At 42.1% G+C, this 26,460-nt stretch overlaps 2 protein-coding genes across 2 annotated transcripts; both read left to right on the top strand.

The window, feature by feature from the left end:
• The first annotated feature begins 591 nt into the window (after positions 1-591).
• On the top strand, positions 592-7,198 carry cdc34b (cell division cycle 34 homolog (S. cerevisiae) b). Its single transcript, XM_069685290.1, has 5 exons — positions 592-1,351; positions 2,305-2,391; positions 2,537-2,634; positions 5,116-5,250; positions 5,365-7,198. The coding sequence occupies exons 1-5, from the start codon at positions 1,166-1,168 to the stop codon at positions 5,573-5,575; spliced, it is 717 nt and encodes a 238-aa protein (XP_069541391.1). The 5' UTR covers positions 592-1,165; the 3' UTR covers positions 5,576-7,198.
• A 946-nt stretch (positions 7,199-8,144) lies between these two features.
• sirt6 (sirtuin 6) lies at positions 8,145-17,545 on the top strand. The gene is made up of 8 exons (XM_069685011.1): positions 8,145-8,286; positions 9,286-9,413; positions 11,690-11,872; positions 14,271-14,330; positions 15,272-15,367; positions 15,448-15,528; positions 16,285-16,408; positions 16,526-17,545. Exons 1-8 carry the CDS (start codon positions 8,221-8,223, stop codon positions 16,835-16,837), a joined length of 1,050 nt encoding a protein of 349 aa, XP_069541112.1. The 5' UTR covers positions 8,145-8,220; the 3' UTR covers positions 16,838-17,545.
• Positions 17,546-26,460: the final 8,915 nt, after the last annotated feature.

Here is a 26,460-nt window from a genome sequence, read left to right on the forward strand (position 1 = left end):
ACATTCAATTAAGTAAATAAATGCTTATATTGGTCTTCAAAATACGTACTAATATAAAAGCAATGGCTTATGGTGTCTGGTTTCAGAATTAATTATTCAGGCAGCAGAAAGCCACCTTAAAGGGACTTTCTTTAAAATGGCGTACACTAAATACGTCACAAATGTAGATTGAGAAAATTAAGCACAAATAAATATTCATTGTTTATATGCATTTTTTGTAGAGCACATAACATCCTCAATCAACCCAACACCATAACTATGTGTTAGTTTGTTTAAATAATTTGAGAGTGAAAATAGGTCAGGGCTGCTTCTCAGAAACACAAACAACGTTCGTGTTTTCGTGACGTCAGGTAACGCACAGAGCAAATGTAGTCGTCTCGAATCCTTCTCAAATAAATAATTAAAAAATAATGGTCACAACTCAACCTTTTTACCGTGGTTAAAATTGTTTTCATATAAACAAGTACAGTGCCATGCCTTTATGTCGCATCTTTGTTATTTTCAAGGTTAAAAGCAGTGTTTACAGATGAAAATGGACTACAAATCCCAGACGAAACAAGGCGCCATTGCTTCTGTTGAGGGGAGAGGGGACTGCTTTCAGCAACATTCTTCTTTACCCAGTCCTCTGTTAGGGCGATAACATGTACATTTCTGTCTAGTATCTTTGTAGTTTTTATTTGATAGCATTTTAGACAGATAGTTGTGTTTTCTGTTTTAAGCTGGCTCTCGCAGGGGGTTAGAAACTATTCGCGCCACGGTAAGCTCGGCTTTAGCTGGTCGGTTAAGGTAGAGCTTGTTAGCTAGTTTACATTAGCCAGCAGCTACCAGTAGATTTACGGCTTATATCCGTGCTTGCCCTGCCAGGTAGATCAACTAAAGCCCGAGGCGCTAGTCAGCCACAATGTTTTTGTCAGTTCATCAGTTTCTGAGTATTGGCATTGGTAAATAATTCTTCTGATTTGGGGACAAATCAACACAACCTTTGTTTGGCTTGTGCGCAGCCCGACTGGCTTGGCCTGTTTCATTGTCTCCGGATATCGGAAACACGCAAGTTGTTTTTCAGTACGTTGTTCGGCTGAGTTAGTTAGGTTAATTTAGTTGAGTTCGTGTAAACAAAACCGTCAGCTGTCGACCCCAGATAATCTCGAAGGCTACGTGGTGCAGAATGGCGCAACACGACTCCTCTCATGTAGCCAGTTCACAGAAAGCACTCATGTTGGAGATGAAGAGCCTCCAGGAGCAGCCTGTCGAAGGATTCAAAATAACACTGGTGGACGAAGCTGACATGTATAACTGGGAAGTGGCCATTTTCGGACCCCCTAACACTCATTATGAAGGGGGGTATTTTAAGGTAAGAATTTTGACATTTGGCAGTTTATTAGGTCATATGCACATAGCACATTAAACACTACTGACATTATAAAATAACCAAGCAGTAAAATAGGAAACACACATTTTAAAAACACCGAGAAATCTCATAATTGAGGAAGCCAATAAAGTACTTTGTTAATTTCGTTTTCTGGCCAAGAACAATAGTTTAGTCACCCAAACCTGGTCAACAGGGGACGCGACGGTAAACAGAGCCTTCCTCTGTGTCCCCAGACCACCCCCAATCCCCTCTGTGTCCTAAGTTAGTGTGACGGTATGATAGCACATTTTCAGAAAGATTCAGTGTGTAGGGTTAGCCAAAGCTACTACTATGTTTAACAGATAAAAACAGTGCATATGTTTATGTTTAAAATAAATTGAATGAATAACAGTTTATTGAACAACTTGCATGACCACACTATGGATGCACTCACATTGGCATATCAAAGGTTTCACTGGTAAAGGCTTTAAGTTTAATACTGGCATTAGTCTCTAATTAACATTTCTGCCAATAAAATCAGTCTGTTATCATTTAATTTTTTTAATTTACTATTTAAATGATGTAATGCTTTTCAGTACACAGCCAGTTATGGTAGGTGGCAGTATGCACCTCTTAAAAGGTTTCGTACAAATGTAATGTTTTACATTACATTAAAACTAGTTTTCTTGTTTTTTCCCAGTTAATATGTACATTTTGAAAAGCGTTGTATTCTTTGTCTGCATATGCCTGTGGACTGTCATGATAAGCGCAGTCATAATGATATGTTAATATCACTATAGGTGTGACATTATGCTCTCTACTTGGTGGAGATAATATCAAAATCAAATATCGTGCATGTCTAGACCACACCCTATGAAATCACTAACATTTACACCTGTCAGTAAAAAACACCTGTCAGTACAGAGCCACATGTAAAGATGTGTTTTGTGTCCCAGGCTCGGATCAAGTTCCCTATAGACTACCCGTACTCCCCACCTGCCTTCCGGTTCCTCACCAAGATGTGGCACCCAAACATCTACGAGGTGATGTATCACCCTGTCTGTGTTTCAATAATATGAAAGATGTAACCCCCTTTCATGCCCTTAATGCCGCCTTTTATTTAGTATTTCTCTCAGTGGTTATGTTATGCATTTTATATTAAAATGAGTTGTTTTCCTTTGTTATTAGAATGGAGATGTGTGTATCTCTATATTGCACCCTCCAGTGGACGACCCGCAGAGTGGAGAGCTGCCTTCAGAGAGATGGAATCCCACCCAGAATGTCCGGTAAGCACCCTCTCTCCTTTTCTCTCCTCATATGTCTCTCCTTTCTGAGTTACTCCCATTTTTGTCTTTTCTCAAACACTTTAACAATTGTCCTGACTCCTACCCTTATCACATGACATTTGTCTTCTGTCATGCCTCTTTAGACCTTCCCAGAAACAGACAAAGAATACAAATCTGATTATATTGTACCCCACATGTGTAATTTGATCTGTTTTTGGCCAGTACTGTCATAAGATAGGATTTTTTTGTTGATGGTGTCAGGGGACCATTTTGGCCAAATTATTAAAGGCACTACATCAAGAAATTCTCCATCGCTGCTCAGAATAAACGACCGAGTCTTCTCATTCAGTCATAAAAAATTGGACCAATCTAATCAAATGTTTTTTATAAACATTAAAAAATAATGTTATATTTTAATATGTCACAAATTGGGAACAAATTATATAAGTTTACATATATGACCACAATTTTAACCTGAATTGAAAAATATATTATTTGAACAAATAATTGGTTAATAAATGGATGATGCAATAGTTGTTGCAGCACTAACCTCAAATGAGTAGTTGTAGCACACAGAGTGCAAGAAAACTGACAAGAGAGAGGAGGAAGATTAAAAAGCCCACATTAGGTGATCAAATAAATAATCAGTCCCTCCAGGATTTTGCGATCTTTTTCTGTGATTGTTGAGGCTGAAAATAACTGATTTCGTAGCAGATGTTGCGACATCGCTTCCAGTCAAACTCGTGTCTAGATGCCAAATAAAATGTGTAAAAAATGAATGAAAATAAAGGAAATTGCCATAGAATAGTAATTTCACACTGCGCCCTGCTATCCATATGCCCAAAGAAAAATCGACATATTATTTATTACATTTTAGCTGTTCTTTTTATTTCTGGTGCTAACATTGCCACTGTACAGTGAGACAGTAATCACCGTCTCTTATCAAACACTCTTTGAGATCAACACTGACTCACATTTGTAACACAGCCTCTGGTTGGTGGAAAGTTAGGAACACAAGGCACCAGGAAGTGGCTAAGTGAATGGCTAACAGTTTTCAGCACAGTAACATGGATAAATAATCACAAGAAGACATCTAATGTTAGATTTATTATTATAGATTCACTGTTTACAGTCTCCTTAAATACACTGTAGTTTGGGGCCAGATTAGGAATCTTATGAAAGAGAGACAATCGGAGCAATGTTAGAATGGCGCAGCTGCAGTACATCTCCAGCATGCAGCGTTCTGGAGGTGTTAAAGGTACGGTGAAAGCAATGTTTATACAACACTGCAGACCTATGAAGATCCATTTTTGGTGATGTTCATGTCGACGCCCGTTGGGGAAATTAGATTGGCCAAAAATGCAAGGTCATCAAAAAGTTGCAGGATTGGCGGAATTTGCTGAATCGCAGCTTCACAATAGAGGTCTTCACTGGTCCAAAATTTCGTGCCCAAACCCTAAGAGACCCGTTATTGTGCGATCCGGAACCGAACCGGACCCGTCTATTATTTGAAAGCTGGGACCCGGACCCGTGAAGAGCAGAGTTATGTCAGACCCAGACCCGTCTGTTATTTGAAAGCTGGGACCCGTCCCTATGAAGAACCGAGAAATGCTGGACCGGAACCAAACCGGACCCGTCTATTATTTGAAAGCTGGGATCCGGACCCGTCAAGAGCAGAGTTATGTCAGACCCAGACCCGTCTGTTATTTGAAAGTTGGGACCTGGACCCATGAAGAATGGAGTTAGGTTGGACCCGACCCCAGCCGGACGAAACAGACCTGATCAGCACCAACTTCACAGCTGATTAATATTAACAAGCTGCCGTTAGTCAGCTGTCAAAACAAACCTTTTTGTCCTACCTGTGTGACGCAGCCTTCTACCCTGTGCCTGTCCGTGCATATAATCCTTCCTCCGCCAAGAAAGTTCATAAAACACATCCAGGTTTCCTGGTATCCATGTCGTGTTGATACAAACAGAGATGCTAATCCACCAATTATTTCAGATTAAAAGTCCAATTGCTGTCATTCAGACGGATGACAAACGCGAGGCTCGTTTTGAAGCCACACATGTGTTACTCGTAACTGCGCATACTTTCTTCTCGTCTTTGTCCACAATTTACATAAACAAGGTTTTACCTCTTTATATTCATTTTGTTTTACCTTTTTTGTCCACATCAGCGAGGAAGGTATCCTTCATTACCGGCTTTGGCTTCAACTTTTCTTTGAACCTGCAGTCGCGTGACACGTCACTCGTTGTTGCTCTTTCTTCCGTTTTTTTCCACTTTATTGTACCTGACCCGGACCCGTTTGACCACGTAATACGTGGACCCAAACCCATCCGGGTCCCGGGACCTCAGGTTCCGGTAGACCTGTGAAGACCTCTACTTTACAACTTCCTGGAGGGACTGAATATTTCATCCTGTTTCAAATGGCCGTATCGCTGGTTTCGTCATTGCCTCTCATCCTTTGTGTTGGCTTCTAGGACCATTTTGCTGAGTGTGATCTCCCTGCTGAATGAACCCAACACCTTCTCTCCTGCCAATGTGGACGCCTCCGTCATGTACCGCAAGTGGAGGGACAGCAAGGGCAAGGACCGGGAATATGTAGAGATCATCAGGTAAACAGTGACACTTTCTTTTCATTCACAAATCATGTTTTAGAAGAGTAGACCAGGATTTGAGAAGCCTCTTCGTCATTGAATCATTCTGCCATTTTCACTCTTCACCATTAGGAAACAGGTATTAGCCACTAAGGCGGAAGCTGAGCGCGACGGCGTGAAGGTGCCCACCACACTGGCAGAGTACTGCGTCCGCACACGTGCCCCGGCCCCCGACGAAGGCTCAGACCTCTTCTATGACTACTACTATGACGACGACGATGTGGAGGACGGGGACGGCGACTGCTGCTACGATGAGGATGACTCCGGCAACGAGGAATCGTGACAAGCTTTTTGACGGTCACCCCCCCCCCCACCCCCCAATCCAGCTGACGTATTGCTACCCCCCTTTTCTGTCTGGGTTTTCCAGAAATTCAAGGTTGACAACCAGGAACGATTTAAGGCTTTCCCAATTCTAAACTCATGAAAAGAGGTGTTTTTTCCTGAGCCTTCAAAGTCTTTTTTCTGAGGTGAAAATCGATGCACCGTTGCAGAAGGTTCAGACCTGGTAAGATTTGCACCAGCACAAAAGTCTAGTTTCTTCAATTTTCCCAACAGTTTTCATCATCACCTAAAACCTTACTTTAACTTTTAGTTGTTCGGCCCCCTGTATACTTTCTGGTATTGTGGGGTTAATACCACTGTTAACAATAGCAACATTTGCACTGGTGCAAACACTTCCAACCTTTGCTCAGCGTCTCTTTCATATCTTTTATTCCCCTAATTGTAACTGCGTGTTGCTCTCATGTTGTTGGTCTCTGTGACTAACACAAGCTTGAGGACTTTAAGCAGCCTGTTTGTGTTGAACTGCAAATAGGTTGAACCAGAGATTTCCTGTGTTGCTTCATTTGGACGGGATGTCACGGGACGATGTTTTCAAAGTTCTTGTGCATGCCAGAACGTCATCGGAAGCTTTTTGTCTCTTTTACCGGTGGACTCTTTACCTTCATCGTGATCTGATAAAGAGAGACTTCTGTCATTGGAGATCCCAGAGAACTCTGAATCTGGAGGACCGGCTGACGCGAGGAGTCAGTGCTTCAAATCCTCATGTGAACATTTTTCGGTAACATGAAATTGATCTTTGCTGTGTTTCTTCTGGTTACTGTTGGATGTGTTTCTCTGTCATTTTTGAGTGTGGGGTTATGTTATTTGAAGTAGCTCAGATTTAAGAGTCGTGTAGGATGACCAATTTTTTCCGGGTGGGTGGGGTGGAGGCAAATCTAATTATGGATCCGATTCTCCTCAGGTTTTCTCTTTGAGAGGCCTGACGGAGCCAAAGACCTAAAGTTGTGTAAAAGAAAGCCCAAAACATTTTATGACTTATGTTGTAACTTTGTCTTTGTTTGCTCTCTTGCAACTTTATTATTTTTGTCTCTGTCTTTGGTTTGACGTTATGCCTGCGTTCTTTGCTTGAGAATGATTTATGTGATGAGATTATTAGTTTTGATTGGCCCAAAAGCTTCTGTTGAAAAAGTGTCTGTCAGAAGTATCGGTCAGGATTATCAATGTTTTGCAGCGCTGGAGGTGAAGAAGAACAAGGACGCCATGTTTCCTTTTTACTTCAATTCTTTTTTTCCCGTGGGGAGTGGATCTGTTTTCATGTGAATTTTAGAGTGCATGTGTGTCCTCTTTTCTGTATTTTTGCATCAGCAATATTGATTGTTTCATTTTCTGAAATTGGGACTTCATACTGAATTTCTCAGGATAATGAATCACATAAGACAAACTATTAAGACAAGCAACTATTTTCCTCTTTTAGGTGGTCTTCAGAGTTGGTTTACAGCTTTAACAGGAACCATAACTGATATGCACATGTAGCTGTATGGATGATCACCGTATTGTTCTATTCACCTGTCTTTTATTTTTTAATTTCTGGCTATTTAAAACAGAAAAATAAAGATTTATTGGGAAAAAATGCACCGTGTTTGGAGAAATTAATTTGATTTCCCTCTGTTGATAGGCTGTTATTACAGGCTACACTTCACATATTTACTTTTAAGAATTAAAAGCTTAATCATAAGTTGTTGAAAAAATACTTCAAATTGTTCATATGGATCTGCGTGACCTTTTCTTTTCTCTTAAAGGATGACACACAATTTTTTAAATTCAAACAGATTTGAAATATTTACTCTTTAGTTATGTTGCCCATCTGTATATAATAATTGGCATGTTTGTCTATCTCGCTGTCTTCTATAGATACGACCATCATGTTATTGGACATCTTATGTGGCAATATAATGGATAGTAAGAATCCACTGATAACACAGGAAAGAATTCATGATGGTGGAGACTGTTACCTGACCAGAGAGTATCAGGTATTATCTTCATAGCTCAAAGCATTTTGACAACTTAAAGACGCCACAGCCAGATGCTTTTTGTAGATTCTGTTTGTTTTAACTGATATAAATGACCACTGAAGCTTTACAGACTTTATCAGAGACAAACAAGGCTTTAAATGCTCAAGATTCAGCATGAAGAGTCAGTCTCCGTTACTTTTAGGCCCTCCTGACTAAGCATTTAATGAACTTAGAAGGTAATACCTTTAACTATATTAAACTTTGACTGGCTAATACAGTCTATGAAATCCAGTAAAATAATTTAATTTGGGATACTACTACACAAAGAAGGAAATGTGTGTTGTGTTTCTAAGAAAGGAAAATATATGCTGAGGATTTATCTTTTAATTTTGTGTCTACTTCTTTGTTAAACTAGACATTATCATTATATTAAAGAAAGAATATGTGGGGTTCTAGCTTGACGAGAAGCTATCGTACAGTACTACAGTCCCCACTTCCCTGAATGCAGCTTAGGTCGTCGCTCGGAGATGACGTCATCAAAACAGTTAAAACCCGCCTGGGAGAAGAAAAAGCTTTTTAATTCAGGAACATTTTTGTAAGCAAAAATAATACAGACACCACACCAACAGCAGCCATGTCTGTGAATTATGCTGCTGGACTCTCGCCGTACGCTGATAAAGGTGTTTGCGGGCTTCCAGAGGTAAAAATTAGCTGCCGTTGGACAGGTAGTTAGCCTTTAATCAACTGTTAGCATCTTAGCCGAGGATACCTGGTCCATGTTTGGTCTTAAGGATGGTGAAAAATAACTGAAAGGGCTTTAAGCACAAACACCTAAATATGCGGACAATCCATGACAATTTAAAGGTCTGTTTTCGAATATTTTACTGAAGAAAGGTAGAGAAAGGGTTAGCTAACAACAGAAAGTACTGATATATTAAAAGCATAAACGTTACTAACCTTCGTCTTTGTTTAGAATCGCTCTATTAGGAGTTTTACATTAATTTCACAACAGTAACATTAGTGTGCAAACAGTTTTATAATGTTGTACTCAATGACTGTGGCGCAACGTCTACCTACTTGTGTGTTAAATCGTGTCTGCAAAATACACTCTCCAGAGTTTTATAGATTTTAGATATAAGGCTTGTATTCGTAAATATGTTACACTAAACGCTTAAACGTTAAAAACTGTATCTCCAGCAGTCAGATTAAGAAAATAAGGACAGGGTCGATTCGTACAATATTTTACTTGTATAATTCTGTTTCTAAAGCTGTAAAGCTCCGCTGAGTTACATTTGTGATACACTTTTAACATTAAAAAATATAACCACGAAATGAGGAGGGAGAGAAGGAAGTCTGAGGTGTAGACCTTAAAATATCCAACTTTAAAGACACAAAAGAAAAATTAAGCAGACTCAAAACTCTTTGGCAGATCTGGGTTTTTACTGCATAAATGCACTACACATGTGGTAATTTGTGTCCCATTTGCTGAGGAGGTTATGGATTAGATTCCACTGTCTTTAATACTCTCCCCGAGAGTGGTTAATATTTTCTTTTACTATAGCTATTTATTGCAACACGCTACATATACATATTGGCAACATAAGAATACATATTAATTAATATTTTAGTTATTGCAACAGTGTGAACATTCTTATTTAGCCCGCTGTTTTTGAACTGTATGTTTTCTGTTCTGTGGCAGGCGTTTGATAGTCCCGACGAGCTAAAGGCGAAGGCGGAGACCCTCGCTCAGCTGATTAAAGAATCTCAGTACTTAGTTGTCCACTCTGGAGCAGGAATCAGCACCTCTGCAGGCATCCCTGACTTCAGGTGAGGCACAAACAAAGCCACTACAGCTCTTTTTTTCTATCAACCTTTCTCACAATCACACAGTGCTTTTCTCTCTCAGCCATGTTTTATGCACATGAACATCATGGTCATGGAAAGGATGAAGAAACGACTACATACAGAATACTTATGGACAATATACTGATTGAAATTCATTATTGAACTGAACGTTAAGACTGTTTGGAAAATTCCAATTAAGCATCCAAGTGTAACAATACAAAATCATAGCAATATCTGCAGACATGAACAGCTGTCATCCTGCAGTTTTAGTCACTTCCTCTAACACACATCAGAGCCTCTGTTGCTCGACACAGCTTGAGAGTGAAACTAATCATCAGTGTTTGGATAGAATCCCATTTTTAGCAGGATAACAATCAAACCTCCTGGTGTCTTTGTCAGGCCACCTACAAGTTCTTACAGAGTGCACAGGAAACTGACCTAGCATGTCCTCTTCTTACAGAAGAGCTCCATGTGTATCCATATTGTGTCAGTTAGCCTCTGTGCCTGCTGCAATGCTCAAGTAAGCCTTCTTTATGGACGTTTACCTTCTGTATTTTTGTCATGAAAGCCAGCTGGTCCTAAAAATCTATCTAACTTTAAACCATAATATAATGTAAACAGTTTAGTTAAATACAAATGCAGCCCTCCTTGAGTTGTAACTCTTCATGAATGGAGAAATGAGCTAAAGAGATTTTTGTAACGGGTAAGGAACTGCAGTTTAGCTCCTCCCTTTGGCTTCACTTCTTAGCCCTTGAGGTTGCCGCTTGCTACGTTCCCATCAGGTTATATTCATTACTATAAATCAAACTTTCTGAGGGAATCAGCAGGCATTATAAATAGAAGCATTACAACCCAGAAGGGTTAAACTTTTGGACAACATTATTGAGACATCTTAGCTTAGCATCCTGGTTTCTCTTGTAGTACCTCTGAATGAGCAGATGAGGGGGGTACATGCTTAATATTCATTACATCCAGGTCTTTGTAAGACATTGTCACACTCTGAAATAGATCCGATCTCCTTTGTTTTCTTCTCTTGTAGTGCAACAATCTCAGGTTACACTGCACAAACACATATTTTGTCCTCATAGTTATGAGAGCTTTGCAAAAATAAAATCAAGAACTGAGATCTTTTAACTCAGGAAGATGTACGTTGACTTGAATTTCTCAGTCTTAATCTTATGAATAAAGTCTGAATGTGTCTTGTAGCAAACTGTGAGTATTGTCTGTTGTCTGACTCAGTGTCTCTGGTGGGATGCTGATATTGTTTGTTATAGCTGAGTGCAGTTACTATGCTGCACTGACAGCTTATTCCTCAGGCACCAGTCATGTGGTCATTAATAAATGAAGATGATTCTGTGTGAATGACAGATATCTGCCTGTGTGTATTCATACGTACGATCCTGGAGACGTGAGCCACTGAAACCTAACCAATTAATTTTTGATTGGTCTGCCTGTCGATCAGCCAGAGGCGACCTTGGACGGCATTATCATTAAAGCCAAGGCTTTGTATACACATCAGGCCCTCTAACGTACATTTTATTCTCACTGCTGCCACACACACAGACACGCGGTCTCTATGAGGGTAAGAAATTCAGCCTCTCAATAAGTGTTACTGAATCAATTGATGTTATGCCAGCTTTACAGATAATCGGTTGCTTCCATACCCTGAGACATCTTGCTCGTGCTATAGGGGTCTGTAATACGTGATGTAAGCGCTGCCAATTAACGGTGCTACGTCCCTGAACTTGTCTTATCCGAGCAGACGATGACTCATAGTGATGGGGAGAGAGATGGGGCTGTTTAGATAAATTGATAGAGACGAGACTGTTCTGTCTGCTTTTGATTCTCCGGATGGGTTCCCTCATCTGATGCATACATTGAAGTCCTGTGTCCTTGAAGTAACTTGGCAACTGACAGAGTGTCAGACAGCACCAGAGCTGACAGTACCGCTGTGTTCGATCCTCATTCACACGCACAAAAGTGACTCAGAAAGTAATCAAAGAAGTCTAAACAGAGCGATTGTGTTGGACTACAGATTTTATTTTGAAACTTTACACAGTTAGAAAACACACGTGGGGATATTTTGTTTTGTATAACTTGCAGCATTCTTCCCATCAGAGCATTGAACATAAACCATAAAAACAAACCCACTCACCAGCATCAGACGTGTCGTGCCTCCAGTCCACCCACTGCATCACAACCTGTCCAACCCTTACTACACACACTAACAGTCTCCTCCTCTCTCTGCTCTCTTTCAGAGGTCCAAAGGGTGTTTGGACGTTAGAACAAAAGGGTGAGTCACCTCACTTTGACACCACGTTTGAAGACGCCCGACCCAGCCTGACTCACCTGGCCCTCTTGGGACTGCAGAGGGCCGGGTACCTCAAGTATCTCATCAGCCAGAACGTGGATGGCCTACACGTTCGATCAGGCTTCCCGAGGTAACTCTTTCCTGCCTCCTGTCCTGAAGGGTGTTATACATGCACCTCACATTTAAATGCTCTGGAGCTTACTGAAGTCACTGTGTTTGGTAGGCATGGAGCGATATAATAGAGCTTTTTGTTGTCTTCTGAGAGCCAGTGTCTGCTCTTGCTGGAAAACAGAGTTGATGAGAGCGCTAAGGGTGAACCCAAGCGATGTTTTGACCTGTTAAACCAAAACAATGAGTTAAGGGGGACTGCAGATTTGGGTGGGTTTCTCTCACTAACACATTAAATGTAGTCAGTTGATCTAGTAGCAATTCTTAAAAATAGTCATTATCTTACCCAGTACTGTATGAGCAAATGATCCAAATATGGATAAAAATGCTCTCCATGTGCTCATATATTTAAAACATTTTTGGGACACACTGTGCTTGAAGCAGAGTGAGAGGAGAGGGAGTGACTCAGTGAGAAGTGGACGTGAGGAACATATTCAGAGGAAAGTCGACTCATTCAGAAAAACATATTGAATTTATTCTTGAGGAAAAGTTTTTTTAGTCTTGGTCATTTCCAATACACAAACATATACAGCCTCGGAAACTGTGCAACCATGTTGTTTCACTGCAGTCTATGTTGTGACTCATGAGTTTTAATATATGAAGCTTTACGAAGCACTACTCGGCCTCCCGGGTAAAGTTTATTCCTGGGTGCTTAAAGGGGGCTCCGGCCGATTGTCGAACCTCGGTTACAGGAGGAACAATGCAGATGCCGACCTGGCCGTGGAACAGTGGACCAGCTCTTTACCCTGACAGGGCTGCTTAGGGGGGCATGGGAGTTTGCTCATCCAGTCTACATGTGCTTTGTGGACTTGGAGAAGGCTTATGATCATGTCCCCCGGGTGGTCCTGTGGGGGGTACTGCGGGAGTATCGGATACCGGGGCCGTTGACACGAGCCATCCAGTCGCTGTATAACCAAAGCGAGAGCTGCGTCCGCATCCTCGGCACAAAGTCAAACACGTTCCCAGTGCGTGTTGGCCTCCGCCAGGGCTGTCCCTTGTCACCGATGCTGTTTGTGATTTTCATGGACAGAATCTCAAGGCGCAGCCGGGGGGAGGAGGGTTTCCAGTTTGGGGACCTCAGGATTTCATCTCTGCTTTTTGCAGATGATGTTGTCCTGTTGGCTTCATCAGGCTGGGACCTCCAGCAGGCATTGGGGCAGTTTGCAGCCGAGTGTGACACGGTCGGGATGAGAGTCAGCACCTCCAAGTCTGAGGCCATGGTTCTCTGCCGGACACCGGTGGATTGCCCCCTCCGGGTGGGGAGTGAGTCTTTGCCTCAAGCGAAGGAGTTCACGAGTGAGGGTAAAATGGATCGTGAGATTGACAGGCGGATAGGTGCAGCATCAGCAGTAATGCAGGCGTTGTACCTGACCGTGGTGGTGAAGAGGGAGCTGAGCCTGAAGGCAAAGCTTTCAATTTACCAGTCGATATACGTTCCAACCCTCACCTATGGTCAGAAGCTTTGGGTAGTGACCTTAAGAATGAGATCGCGGATACAAGCAGCCGAAATGAGTTTCCTTCGGAGGGTGTCTGGGCTCAGCCTGAGAGATAGGGTCAGGAGCTCGGAGATCCGGGGGGAGCTCGGAGTAGAGCCGCTTCTCCTTTGCGTTGAAAGGAGCCAGTTGAGGTGGTTCGGGCATCTGGTTAGGATGCCTCCTGAGTGCCTCCCTTTGGAGGTTTTCCGTGCACGTCCAACTGGGAGGAGACCCCAGGGCAGACCCAGAGCTCGCTGGAGGGATTATATATCCCGTCTGGCCTGGGAATCCCCCAGGAGGAACTGGAAAACGTTGCTGGGGAGAGGGACGCTTGGGTCACCTTGAGTAGGCTGCCTTCGCGACCCGGCCCCGGATAAGCGGAAGATAATGGATGGATGGATATGAAGCTTTTTTTATATAACAGCTGCAACAGCGCCAGAAATGAATAGCCCTTTAAACAGGGCTCAGATAGCTGTAAGTAATCACAGATTGATGGGAAACGTTTGGCCTGAGTCTGCTTTTAAATCATATTAGACCTACCTAAGGCCAAAGTACAATCATACAGCTCTTAAATGAGCCAGAAGACTTGCTTTCCCTAGAAGCCATCTCTCGTCTCTCCCTCTGACCTCCATCAGCCTGGTTTTTTTTTTCCAACCAGGCTGGAGAGAGAAGTGTTAGATCTCAGAGGAAATCACTCAGACAGCAGACGGACTGGGAAAGTTAACTGGTCAGTAATCCACACAGGTGCCAGGTGGGATGCAGAACAGAAAATGAGGCCACAGAATATTTCTCTGGACTTTGGAAAAGTTGTGTTGAAGAGCCCTGACATTAACTTTGTGATCTTTGTACATCTCTCCCTCTCTCTCTCTCTCTCGTGCTCATCAGGGACTTGTTATCAGAGCTCCATGGCAACATGTTTGTGGAGGAGTGTGAGAAGTGTGGCAGGTATGTATCTCTTTGATCATTCACACTTTTAACAAGCTGCTGTCTTTCTGAGAGTTTTGTAGCTACACCTGTTCGGCAACCCAAACATCTAATCATGTGGTTGCAACACAACTCATTACGCATGCAGACGGCGGGTTCACTTACCTATTAGCATGCGCATGTGCGATTGTTCATGCCAGATGTGGTGTCTCCATCACCTCAGAAACAGGCCTCCTGGGATTTCACACTACAGATAATTCAGAAGCTGACATGTTGCGCAAAAATACATTTTCTTGAGTGGCGGTTCTGTGATTGAAAATTGACAAGAGCTCAGAGGAGAAAGGGCATGTCTCATAACCACTGTTTATATCTGAATGGTTTGTCTTGTCGTTTTCTGTAACATCTATGTCTGCTGAAGTTTTATTTCTATACTTGAAAACAAATATCTAAACAACCGTATGAAGCTGTGATGCTCACTGCCTTGTGTCAAAGGTCAAAGCTGCTGTTACCATATCTTGAGTGCTTTTCTCTGCACAAGTGATGCACCTTCATTTTAATGGTGGGAACAATTTGTTTCTGCAACCAGCGGCGCCACATTTCACCTTTTTTCAGATTGTCAGTGCCTTCATTTCACTCCAGTGGCCTCTGCAGCCTTCAGATCCCATCTTTGAGATTACCTTTGGGATGAAGAACAGAAGCATTATTTAGGTTTGACCAACGTTGCAGCGGCTGCACACGGCCCTGATATCCCTGAAGAGCATACGGATCGTCGTTGAGTCCGTCTCTTAAAGGAATCAGGCTGCCTGGTTTCTCTGGGAAAGAGGCCATTGAGTCCACATTCTGGTGTATTAATTCATGTGTATAGAAGGACCTCGTGATGGTGCTTGTGAGCAGCCTTTTAACTATAACTAGACTGCAGCTGATGTGATTTAAAGGAGACCTGATGTGGTGTCTTTTTTTAGGCAGTATGTGAGAGAAAAAGTGATCGGTGTGATGGGGCTGAAACCGACAGGACGGTACTGTGATGTGGTGCGATCCAGAGGACTCAGAGCCTGCAGGTAACTTCCACCGCATTCAAAGATAACCCATAATGAACCACATTACATTTATTACTATGAATATGTTCTTTATAAAACAGAGGAAAGCTGATTAGCACCATACTGGACTGGGAGGATGCTCTTCCTGACGGAGACCTGAACAAAGCAGACGATGCCAGCAGGTGAGACGGACTAAATCTGAGCAGTTTATGCTGCCTGTGTTTCTTTTTCTCATTGCACGGGTGGTTATGTTGTTTTCGATTCAGCATCTGTCATCACAACAGTCATTCTCTGTGTGTTGTCTGTGTCCTTATATACAAATAAATCCTTTTTAGGGTTTCTTTTTGCATCAAAGTCTCATTTAATGTTTCCATTTGCCTCATGTGTGTCAGTGTTTCCATTCAACCCGTCAGCCACAAAAAGCTTTCACTGTTGTTAAGATAAATTGGATGTTTGTGCTTCACCTTGATGTAAAGTCTGTGAACAGTGATAGACAATTACCATGAACATTTACATAATGAGCTCCCACCATCAGACTGTTATTTGTTGCAGGCGAGCAGATGTTCTTCTTTGTCACAACAAAAAAATGAAATATTTTATAATATATAAAAAGGCGAAATATTAGTGCCAATTAAAATTGTACCTGATGCAGAGCCGTAGCTATCTGCGGTGCTGAAGACAGTGGTGGCGTGAATCTAAAGTAACACTTTCACATGAGGTAAAGCAGAACGACACATGATGAGGAGCTGCATCGTCTGTAGATGTAAAGGGCAAATGTTAAACACAACAATTCTTGTTTTATAGCTGCATTAGTATTCGGTTATTTCAACACATGTTCTGCGCTGTGTCTCACATGTAATGGTTGTACATGAGAATGTCACCAGCAGTAACACGTGTGACCTTTATCAGTGACGTATGTCTCTACTGTCTGCTCCCAGACGAGCTGACCTAGCGCTGACGCTCGGCACCTCCATGCAGATCAAACCCAGCGGAGACCTTCCACTCCTCACAAAGCGCAAAGGAGGGAAGATAGCAATTGTCAACCTGCAGCCCACGAAACACGTGAGTCTTAATTACGTACATATGACTGGAAACATGGCAGGGCAGTTTAAAAAACGTGCACAAATCAAAGGCATTTTCAGGTTCATCATTTCACTGCTGTCATTGTCTGTCTTGCAGGACAAACACGCGCACCTGCGCATCAACGGCTACGTGGACGAGGTCATGAAACAGGTGATGGAGCTGCTCGGATTAGAAATCCCAAAGTGGGACGGTCCGACCGTCTGCGAGAGCTCCAAATCCACCTCTGACTCTGACGCTGATGTCAAACCACCACATGCTGTTAAAACAAAGGGAAAAGTGAAAAAGGACCTGATGAAGGAGGAGAGGAAAAGAGAGGCACTGACAGACGATGGGAGTGTGAAGGAGGAGGCCGTTCCCGTAAAGAAGGAGAGAGCAGACTCCCCTGCAGAGATAAATGAGGAGAAATAGCCTCAGGGATTTTTTTTATCAGCACACAAACCCGTCCAGAAATAAACTTTTTACCTGAGGGTGCTGGGTTTGATCAAGGCGAGGACAGAGAGTCCTCTCATCTGATGCCCTCAGGAGCAGAGACTCTTCTAGTACTGTAGTGGTTTTTTAATCCCAGATCACTTTCACACCGAACTGTAACTGACTCCACAGCTGAGGGCGGAAAAGTTTACCTCCTTATGAAACAAAGTTTATGTTTTGTCAAACGAGATGAGCCCTGGAGCAGACGTTATAAAGTACAATTTAAGTAAGTGCTCCAGATCTCATCCCTTAGATTTAACCTTTAAAGACACCTCGGTGTAATACATCACAAGCAGCGATCATGAGAGCGTCTACAGATCTGACTTTAGGTCGTCGGGGTCATTATGTCACATTGTAAACATCTTTTTTATTCTTGGCAATTACAAACTAATTATCTTCAAGCATCAAAGTCTTTGTACAAAACGTTTCTCTGCCTGTTGTGCATAAATGGAGCACCTGCTTCCAATTGGCTGTAAAGGACCATAATCATACTGTACACCTCTAGGACATTTGTTTTAACCTCAGGAAAACACGCACTGTACTCTGACGGGAAAAGGACACTTTATTGTTTTTTTATATACACGTATGTATTTGCAATAAATACAGTATGTTCCTGGTAGAGTGTCCCTGTGTGTATGCAGCAGTAGCCTTGATACATATATAAACAAACATCTCCTATGAGTTAATGATTCTTTGTGTTTGCTGTGAAATCTCAGTAACATCTCAACAAGGTCAACAATAACAATACACTTTTATTTTATTTTTATTAAGAATCAATTGTAGTTTTACATTTTATACTGTTACTTTTACTTTTTTCAGTAAAACCAAAAAAAGAAAAACAGACAAATATAATGCAAACATAAAAAAATAACAAAGAGCCTCTTTACCTTAAAGGGCCAGTTCGCAGATTTTCAACCTCAGTCCTATCAAGCTATTACGGGGAGCTAATGCCATTATGGTAGGAGAAATTTGCTCTGTGCTTTTGGAGGATGCTAGCCGCTTCTCCAATGGGCCCTGGAAAACCTCCGCCAGACTGCGGAAAACGTGTCATCTGGCGGAGGCCAGGGAGCTCGCTAAACTGCACTTCCTCTATCTAGGACGCCTGCCTGCAGACCTGAAGATTTTTTAGACGATCCATCGGTATATTCTCATTGTATTTCGGATTCTGTATCGCTCTGAGCCGTTGCCCGCAGCGATCGATGTCCTTGACTGGAAAACGGTAGTATTTCACTCCAGTGTCTCTCGCCGGGCCGTTCCTTTCTATCGATGACAGAGAACACCAGCTTTGACTGACAGTGGCTTTTTCCAGGGGCTGATCGCTCCTTTAAATCGGTTCTACATGGGTTGATGAACTTAATGCACCCTTTGCAACATATATAACATGAATAACTCTTGAGTGTCAAAGTGAATTTTAATTTTCCACTACAATGATTTCATGCATCACATTAAACCAGCTAATGCCACTGCTCCCTGACATCACCACTTTTGCATCATAGCGTTTTGACTGTAAACCAGCATCATAGTAAATGTATGCTTTGTAACAGTAAGAGAGCTGAAGTGGTGTCCCAGATAATCGATCTACTTGTGTAGCTTTTACATTTTCATTATGAGTCACTGCATTGTGAGTAAACATTATAAACGGACCTTTCTCCTCAGGACTCAACGAGGCGAGTACCAATGAGCCTCCTACTTATATTAAGACCATTCAGATGCTGTATAAAGGGGCCACAGGTGTTTGTAGGTGATTAATGAGGCGAACATGTTGCTGCGTGCGTGACGTTGAATATGCTTCAGTCCATCAAGACAATTTGTCTCTTCAGATGTAAACGCAACAGATATAGAACAGGTAGTAAACACAACAGCAGCAACTGAAACACCAGGTTCATCCGGCTGCTGTTCTGTGAACGCATCATTACACAATCGTCATTACCGCTCTTACGTCTGAGTCCATACATCTTGTTGGACATTGTGTCAACTCTGTGGTACAAATGGACGTAATGTTCTTAATTTTCCCTCTGAATGTACTCTCCCCTCTTATTTTACCATTTTGTTGTGTTATTCCAAAAGATGTGATTATGATTACATAATATAATAACTGGTAAGCCAGAAATACCCCACGTGTTTTGAGCGCAGGCTACAAACCTTCTATAGGCAACTTCCTGCAGGATAACGAGCTTTGTCGCATCTCAAGCTGGCTTCACCAACAAGACAACGAGTTAATGTCACCACAGTCAGCTGATCTCGACCTGCTTTCATGTGGTGTCTGTTTTGAAAAATTTGCTTCAAAATTCAAGTGCCCCTTAAGTCTGAGAAAAATCTGGTGTGCAACATGCCGAGTCGACAGGCATCATATTACACAGAAACGGGCAACAAATCTTTCAAGTGTCCACATTGTTTCCACTTTTCGACTTGAGGCTTGTGAACACACCAAATACAAAAGGACAGCTTTCTATGTGGGGAAATGGGACCATCTGAGGAGCATGAAACAGAGGGCCAGTTCATTAGAACGCCTGTAAGAAGTGGTGACAAAACTGCAGCAGCTGTTTGATGCTTTAAAGTCAAACTGTGCAATAGGCTTATGTATTAGAAAACTGTATCAGATAAAGTCTCCAAAACTGAATGTAATGATCAGTTAAATCCAAGGAAAGAGTGTCTAACAGATGACAGAGACACATACTCTGAGGAGCTGTGGAACATTCAGGGACAGGAAGCACAGAGCTGAAGAACATCATCAAAGGAGTTCCGATGCGTTGGTGTTCACAGGCTCCATCGTTACAGATTGTAAAGTTTATACAGAACCTAGCTGACTCCTCCTGCAGTGGCTCGTTGTCCTTAACTCAGCAAGCAGGACCTTGGCCACAGAGTGAACATCAGAGCCCTGTTGGCTGTGAAGGCGGATCTCTCTGGAAGGACATCAGAAGTCTGTGACATAAGGAGCCAGACGGTGACAGCCTCCCTGGAGCTGGCACAAAGAGAGAAGGCTTCAAAGATTTTGAGGTCTGATGAAGCCGGAATCGCTCAGTTGTAATTCAAAGTGTTGCCTCTGGAGGAAAGCAGGCGCAGCTCATTAAGCATTTAACATGATGCATGCTGGGAACCAAGGAGGTGGCGGCTTCATGCTGTGTGGGACTGTTTCACCTGCAGTCGATGTGACACTTTTAGAAGAGCGATAACAATGAATGGAGCTCACGAGGTCAGACCGACCTACCTCAGTGTGTCACAGACGTTGTGGGCTGAGATGAGAATATAATCCAACATGACACCAGAGCCTGCAAGGAAGTCACTGGAACCTGAGCGTGGAGTCCATGAATCTCATTAAAGAAATGAGTGGGACAACATGACAGCTGCTTTGTTTACAGATGCTCCACATGCAGCAGGAGAGCTCTGGCGAAGGAAGCTGAAGTTATCGCTGTCACAAGCGGGAGAGCAGAGAGAAGGAGGAGGAGTCTGATGAAGAAAATATTCCAAATAAAAACACCTCATCTGAATTTTATACTCTGAAAGAATCTCATTATTTGAGCACTGAATGTCACCTTAAAAAATCTCTTTCTCAACAACTGTCCTTTTAAAAACAAGGCATCATTTGTTTGTTTATATTATTTTAGTTTAAAAATTTTATATTACATTAATAAATTCTTTTTTTTTAGCAACAGTATTCAATTGCAGTACTTTAGCTGGTATGAGCTCCTTACGTTTGTGCAAAATCAGATGACATATTTTCCCAGCACGAACAGACTAAGTGACAAGGACCTTTTTACGAGGTGACAGAATGCTTGTGTTTCTCAGTCTTCTAGTGACCCCCATTAATGTTCAATGAGGTTGAGGTCAGGTGACTGTGAAGGAAAGTCCATGACAGTCAGGACTTTCTTACGTCAAGTAGTTCTTTCAAAGAATGAAGGTGTTTTTGGGTCTTTATCCTGCTGCAGTATGCATCCCTCATACCAAAGGCCCTGTTCACATTGGGTATTAACCAGAGGTGAGGACTTGAGACTTGGTGACTTGCACTCGAGTCGACTCAAGTCACTGTTTTGATGACTTGCGACTTGACAAAAAATAAATGACTTGAGACTCGACTTGGACTGGCAAGTTAATGACTTGAGACTTGACTTGAGGCATGATGACCCGGATGACTTGCGTGTGTTCATAAGTTTAAATGTTCGCTGTTAAATATAAAACGATATAATTCAATGTTGTCAAGTTTAGTTTGTCAGCTATCAAGTATGTATGCAGAGCAAACTGGGAATCATGATTGGACGACTCAAAAAGCTCCCCAGTATGTGATTGTCATGATTGGATGACTGGCTGTCAGTCGAACTCCTCGCTATGGCAACACGCAACATCAAAGCCCCCCGCTACCTGATGTTTTTCCCCAAAGAGAAGCCTCATCAGTCGTACTCGTTACGACTCAATACTGTCTCAGAGCAGACCATCATCATGGCTGCGTCTTTGCCAAGATAACAAAGATACAATTCACTGTCATACTTTTTGAACAGGTTATATAAATTTGCCAATAATATCATTATTAGACGAGCTGCTAACACTTTGTCTTTTTTCTTTATAAAGACCGGATACTACAGGTAAGAGTGCTGGAGCTTGGGTGGAAAAAAAGTGACTTGACTTGCCTTAACTAAGGACTCGACTCAACTTGACTTGACTTGCCCAAGAAAAAATGACCCGAGACTTGCTTGGGACTTGAGCAAAGATGACTTGGTCACAACACTGCTATGAACATGTGGTTTTGTGATTTGATCACAAATGGACAGCCTTAACTGCAGGTGTGAACACACCCAGGACGGATTGAGGACGCATTCAGACCTGATCACTTAGGCTGACAGAGGTTGTCTAGGACGCATTTATCCACATATATGTCTGGCAGTGTGTGCGCAGGTGTGTCCTGGGCCACATCGTGTATGTGTCCTGCAATATGAAATACAGGTATTCCACAGCCAACCAAAAGTGATTGACCTTGTGTGACCTTCTGAGAAGTGGTTAAGAACTGCTGCTCGTCCTCTGACAGGACTCAGGACGGCCCTCTTATGACAGCACTTTTGCTGATTGCAGTCGAGCGTTCTTTCTTAAACAAATTCCGTTACTGTGATGAAATGGCTTTTCTATTTCTGAGGGAACGAAGATGGATGTATTGATCCTGTTAAAGTGTCGTAGTCATTTTTGGTCTGTGTGAACATGCTTTGGATACGAGTGATCCAGTTTCTGCAAAGAGTTCACTGCTCTTCTTTTACTCGAGATTTGATGCTGAGGCAGCCCGTCTTTGCTTTTAATTCTGATGCTGTTTTTGTTACTATTAAAATGCTGCTTTGTTAGCAATGATCTCCTGGAAACTTGAGGCACAGACATATTTGTTACAGGTAGACACAGCTGATTGAGTTCCTTGAACCGGCCTCTAATAAGGAGATCAAGTGTCATTCCCAACTGAAGGAATGTTACATTTTAAACAATGTTTAATTAAGCCAGTCAGTTAAAGGTTGATTAAGTTTTGATTTGATGTAATCATCTTTTAATTAATCCCGTAATCATCCCATTCACGTCTAATAAACCAGAAAACGAGGAATCAGCCGAGTCTCCTTCAGACGGAGGCAGCAGCAGATTCAATGATTAATGTCTTCATCTTCTGAATGAACTTGAAGAGAGCAGCAAAGTTCAGGTGGTAAGAGCCAGCAGAGACTTTTAATGAGCCCTTTTGGTCAAAACCCAAATTCTTGTCAGTGAGAGGTTGGAAGCAAAAAAAAAATATGATTTATAATTCACCTGTAGATGGGTCATTAAGTGCTCATAGATTCTAAATTAAGCTGCAAAGTGGAGCAGACTTTGTCCCCAGCTTGCTCTCTCTCCTGATTAGTGATTTATGCCAATTGGCAGCAGTCTGATAAAAAGGATTAACCTTCATATCCCTTTGAGATTACCCTTAATGGCTTGTCAATCATTTTAAAGTAATCTCAGAAAAGTGGCCTTCCGTTCAGACGTTTTCACTCTAATCATAGTATGAGTCATGTGTCAGGCGAGCTCTGAAACCGCTCTAATAACAGCATCCATATTCACCAGCACTGTTCATTCAGATTATTCCTTTGAGAGAAGCTTGTTTTTGTTCTTTCTGCTTGTCCTGCGACACAACGTGCAGCACAGAGCAAAATAAATACACAAAACATTCACCTCAAACCGCTCAGAGAACATGTTCAGTGTAAGGTCAAAGGTCACTTCATTTACCTGTTTTTTCCAGGCTTAGATTGTGATCTTCTGATGGCAGCAATTTTTTTTTTACAAACGGTGTAAAGCAGCAGTTGTTGTCACATAGAAAGAAAGAGAAAGAAGTGTTTAGACTGCTCAGGGATAAAAATAAAAAAGTCAGTCTTGTACTGGGCAGCATTATCAGCATTATTTAACTGAACAATTAAAGAAATAAATGAAATATGAAAACATTTAAAATAATCTGGTTACTATGGTAATCAGGTGAAAAGTTACCTGCTTCTTTGGTGACCAGTCAAAGTGTTCTCAAACGTGACTTTGGTTTGAGTTGTGGGGGCCATTAGGAGCCATGTGGTAGGGTAGGTAGCATCGGTGTTGTCAGTGAACGGAGCTTGTGTCTGTTGAAGTTGTAAAGCAAAGTAATGCTGCTTGCGTTGTGGTGACCACTATGGGTCATGTGGCAGGTTAAGTATAAGTATTGGGATGAGGGTACAAGGGGAGGTAGAGCGTATGTAGGGCGGGGGTGAGTGCTGGCCCCTGACAGGGCACCTCACCCTCGATCTGCCTTCCCCGTCTTCTTTCTGACACACCTCTCTCGACAAACTCTTCTCCCTATATTTTCCTCTTGTGTGTTTAATTCAAATTGATCGATAAAGTGAAGCATGTTTGATGGTCTACAATCTTTTTTGTGACCTCTGTAATGATAGTTTAACAAAAATAACCTGAACTTAAGGTCCACTTACCTGTTTTCTACAAACAGTTCTCCGTGAAAAGGATCAAGAGACAGGATTGACATCATTGAAATCTATTCATGATTAAGACCTTCTTTATTATAAACACTGTTTGCCATTAAATGACTTACATGATGAAGACCTTGGCATGCAGGTAAAAGCTGCAGAAAAGTTAGTAAGTCGATCTTTGAGCATAAGATTTGGTTGAAAGCTCTTAATGAGGAATGAAAGCAATAAGATGCGTCTGACTGACCTTCTAGATTCGACTTCCTGTCAAGGATATATCTTTGTAAAGTTGAGGGGAGCTTTGTTTATATGACAACACACATAAACACGTGTTGAATGGTGGTAAGAAGTGGGGAAGAAACTTTGTTGTTGATGTTTCGTTGAAGGAGCCATCAGCCCTGTTGTCCTGGAATTTGACGCTTTATAACATCACCTTACTTCCTGCTTTGCTACGGCTGCTTGAGAGCCTTTTCAAATACAAATGCCATATTTTTTGGGCACTTTATTAAAATAGACTTGAGCTCTTTTTTTTTTAAAGATTATTTTTTGGGCTTTTTTTGCCTTTATTGATAGGACAGGAAATGTGGGGGGTAGAGAGTGGGGCATGACATGCACTAAATCGGAGTCGGAGTCAAACCTGTGATCAGTGCGTTGTGGTCTGTAGCCTCTATATGGGGCGCCTGCGCTACCAACTGAGCTAAACCAGCACCCCAAAAACTCTTGAGCTTTTAGTGAGAGGCTGTGCCCACAGTCGGTGATCTCTCAATCGGAAGGTTGGGAGTTTGATCCCCGACTGCTGCATGTCAAAGTGTCCTTGGGTAAGACACTGAACCCACCTTTAGTCTATGAATGTGAATAGATCCTGACTGGAGATTGGCATAGTAGCCTTTGCCATCAGTGTGTGAATGTGACATGGAGTGTAGAAGTGGTTTGAGCAGTACATAGTGGAATAAAGTGCTTGATGAGTGACCGTCGGTTGTACACTACTTTTCAAGATGCATTGTGGGATACTGAAATCATGTCAAGGTCGAGGTTCTTAGCCCCAATTTGAGCCTCAACAAGTCCCATATCTTCTCCTTTATAGGCTGTAAATCTTTCATGCTCCTCTGGGAAATTAACCATCTCGAGCCTGTAATAGCTTTAAACAGGGATCCATACACACACGCGCGAGGATGACACTCAGACGTGAATTTCTTGAAGTGGTTTCCATCAGTGGGATCTTGAAATTGCTCTCAAATAGACAATAGCCATCTGGGCGTGAGTGTTGGCACTGTAGCTGCTCTGTCCATTGTTTCAAGCCTGATGAGAAGACAGCTGATTATGAAGCAAGGTCGTCTGTGGGACAAAATGTGGGACTTTCTTGTGATAACTCAGTGAACTGCAAAGAGTGTTGGCAGCAATATGATGAAAAAAAATGGCCCCCAATTATAAGAACATTTTCGTAATCATACTTTTGACGCTTTGTGACACGCTGGCTTTCTAGCAGCATCCGAGCCTCTGACACAGAGACCTGCTGAACCAATCAACGACTCTGATTGGAGAAGTAATTACTATCAGCATGACACACAATGGAGGGGCTGTTGTGGTGTGTGTGTGTGGTATTTGCATGTCAGCCTGTGACCAGCTGAAGATGCTTATCCACGTTCAGACTTAAAAGGTTGCAAAAGGGCAAAACTGTGGAGCAGCTTTTGTGTCGTTGACTCGCCTTCCTCGTCTTTGCCGTTCTGTCTCTGCAGACCAGATTAAATTCCCGATATGTCACTGAAGTCTTTTGTCATTTCCTTTTTATTTAATGTCAAGTTACATACGTGTGTTCACAAAACATTTCACAGCAGATACTGAGAGACATGAAAGTGGCTAACAGCTTCATGCTAGAGGCTTTTCTGCATATGAAGAGTGAAGTGTGTCCACCAATATTACTCACATCAATCTTAATGCAAATGTAACAATCCGTCAGTCCTGGTGTTTGCCTGTGTGGGTGTTTGAGACGCAGAGTACAAAAATCACTTTTACAGGCTGAACTTTTCAACAACAAGGACAGAGGACAGAATGTAGCTGTTATTGTGGAATAAATCACACATCCTTCATCGGCCAAAGAGCTTCACTCGATACCTGCGGAGGTGGATGCTGAATATCTACAGAGAGAATTTGTGTTTCAAGGTAAACTCAGTTAAAAGTCAGCTTTTATTGACAGTGGTTGGAAACATTTGGACAAAGCCAAACAAAAAAAAAAAACACCTTGAATTGTTTTGCATGTTGTTTATCCAGAAGGGTATTAATCAGGTTTGTTGATAAAAAGATATGCAGAAGGAAATATGACTTTTGAGCTGTGTGATTTCAGTCAAGTGGAAAGTGAGTCCCCCTATCAAAAGGGGACGGGGCTAGGTGTTTGCAAGCCCCAATCATTCCTTCATTCGCTCATTCATTCTGCTATCAAATGGTATTTTGCATGATTGTGCAAACAAAACATAAAACAAGTGTTGCATCATTTTTAAGAAACAGGCCTACCTCTAAAACACCCGAGCGATCTTTTCCAACGTGGAATATTTTGCAGTGGAGTTTTTTTTAAGTGCATAATTAAGCTCAAGTTCAGGTTCGTCAGCAACAGGTTCCAGGTTCAGGGCT

This window comes from Semicossyphus pulcher, unplaced genomic scaffold, assembly GCF_022749685.1.
Source record: "Semicossyphus pulcher isolate SPU_LCO1_2020_fin unplaced genomic scaffold, fSemPul1.0.p SCAF_7, whole genome shotgun sequence".
NCBI classification, from domain to species: Eukaryota; Metazoa; Chordata; class Actinopteri; order Labriformes; family Labridae; genus Semicossyphus; species Semicossyphus pulcher.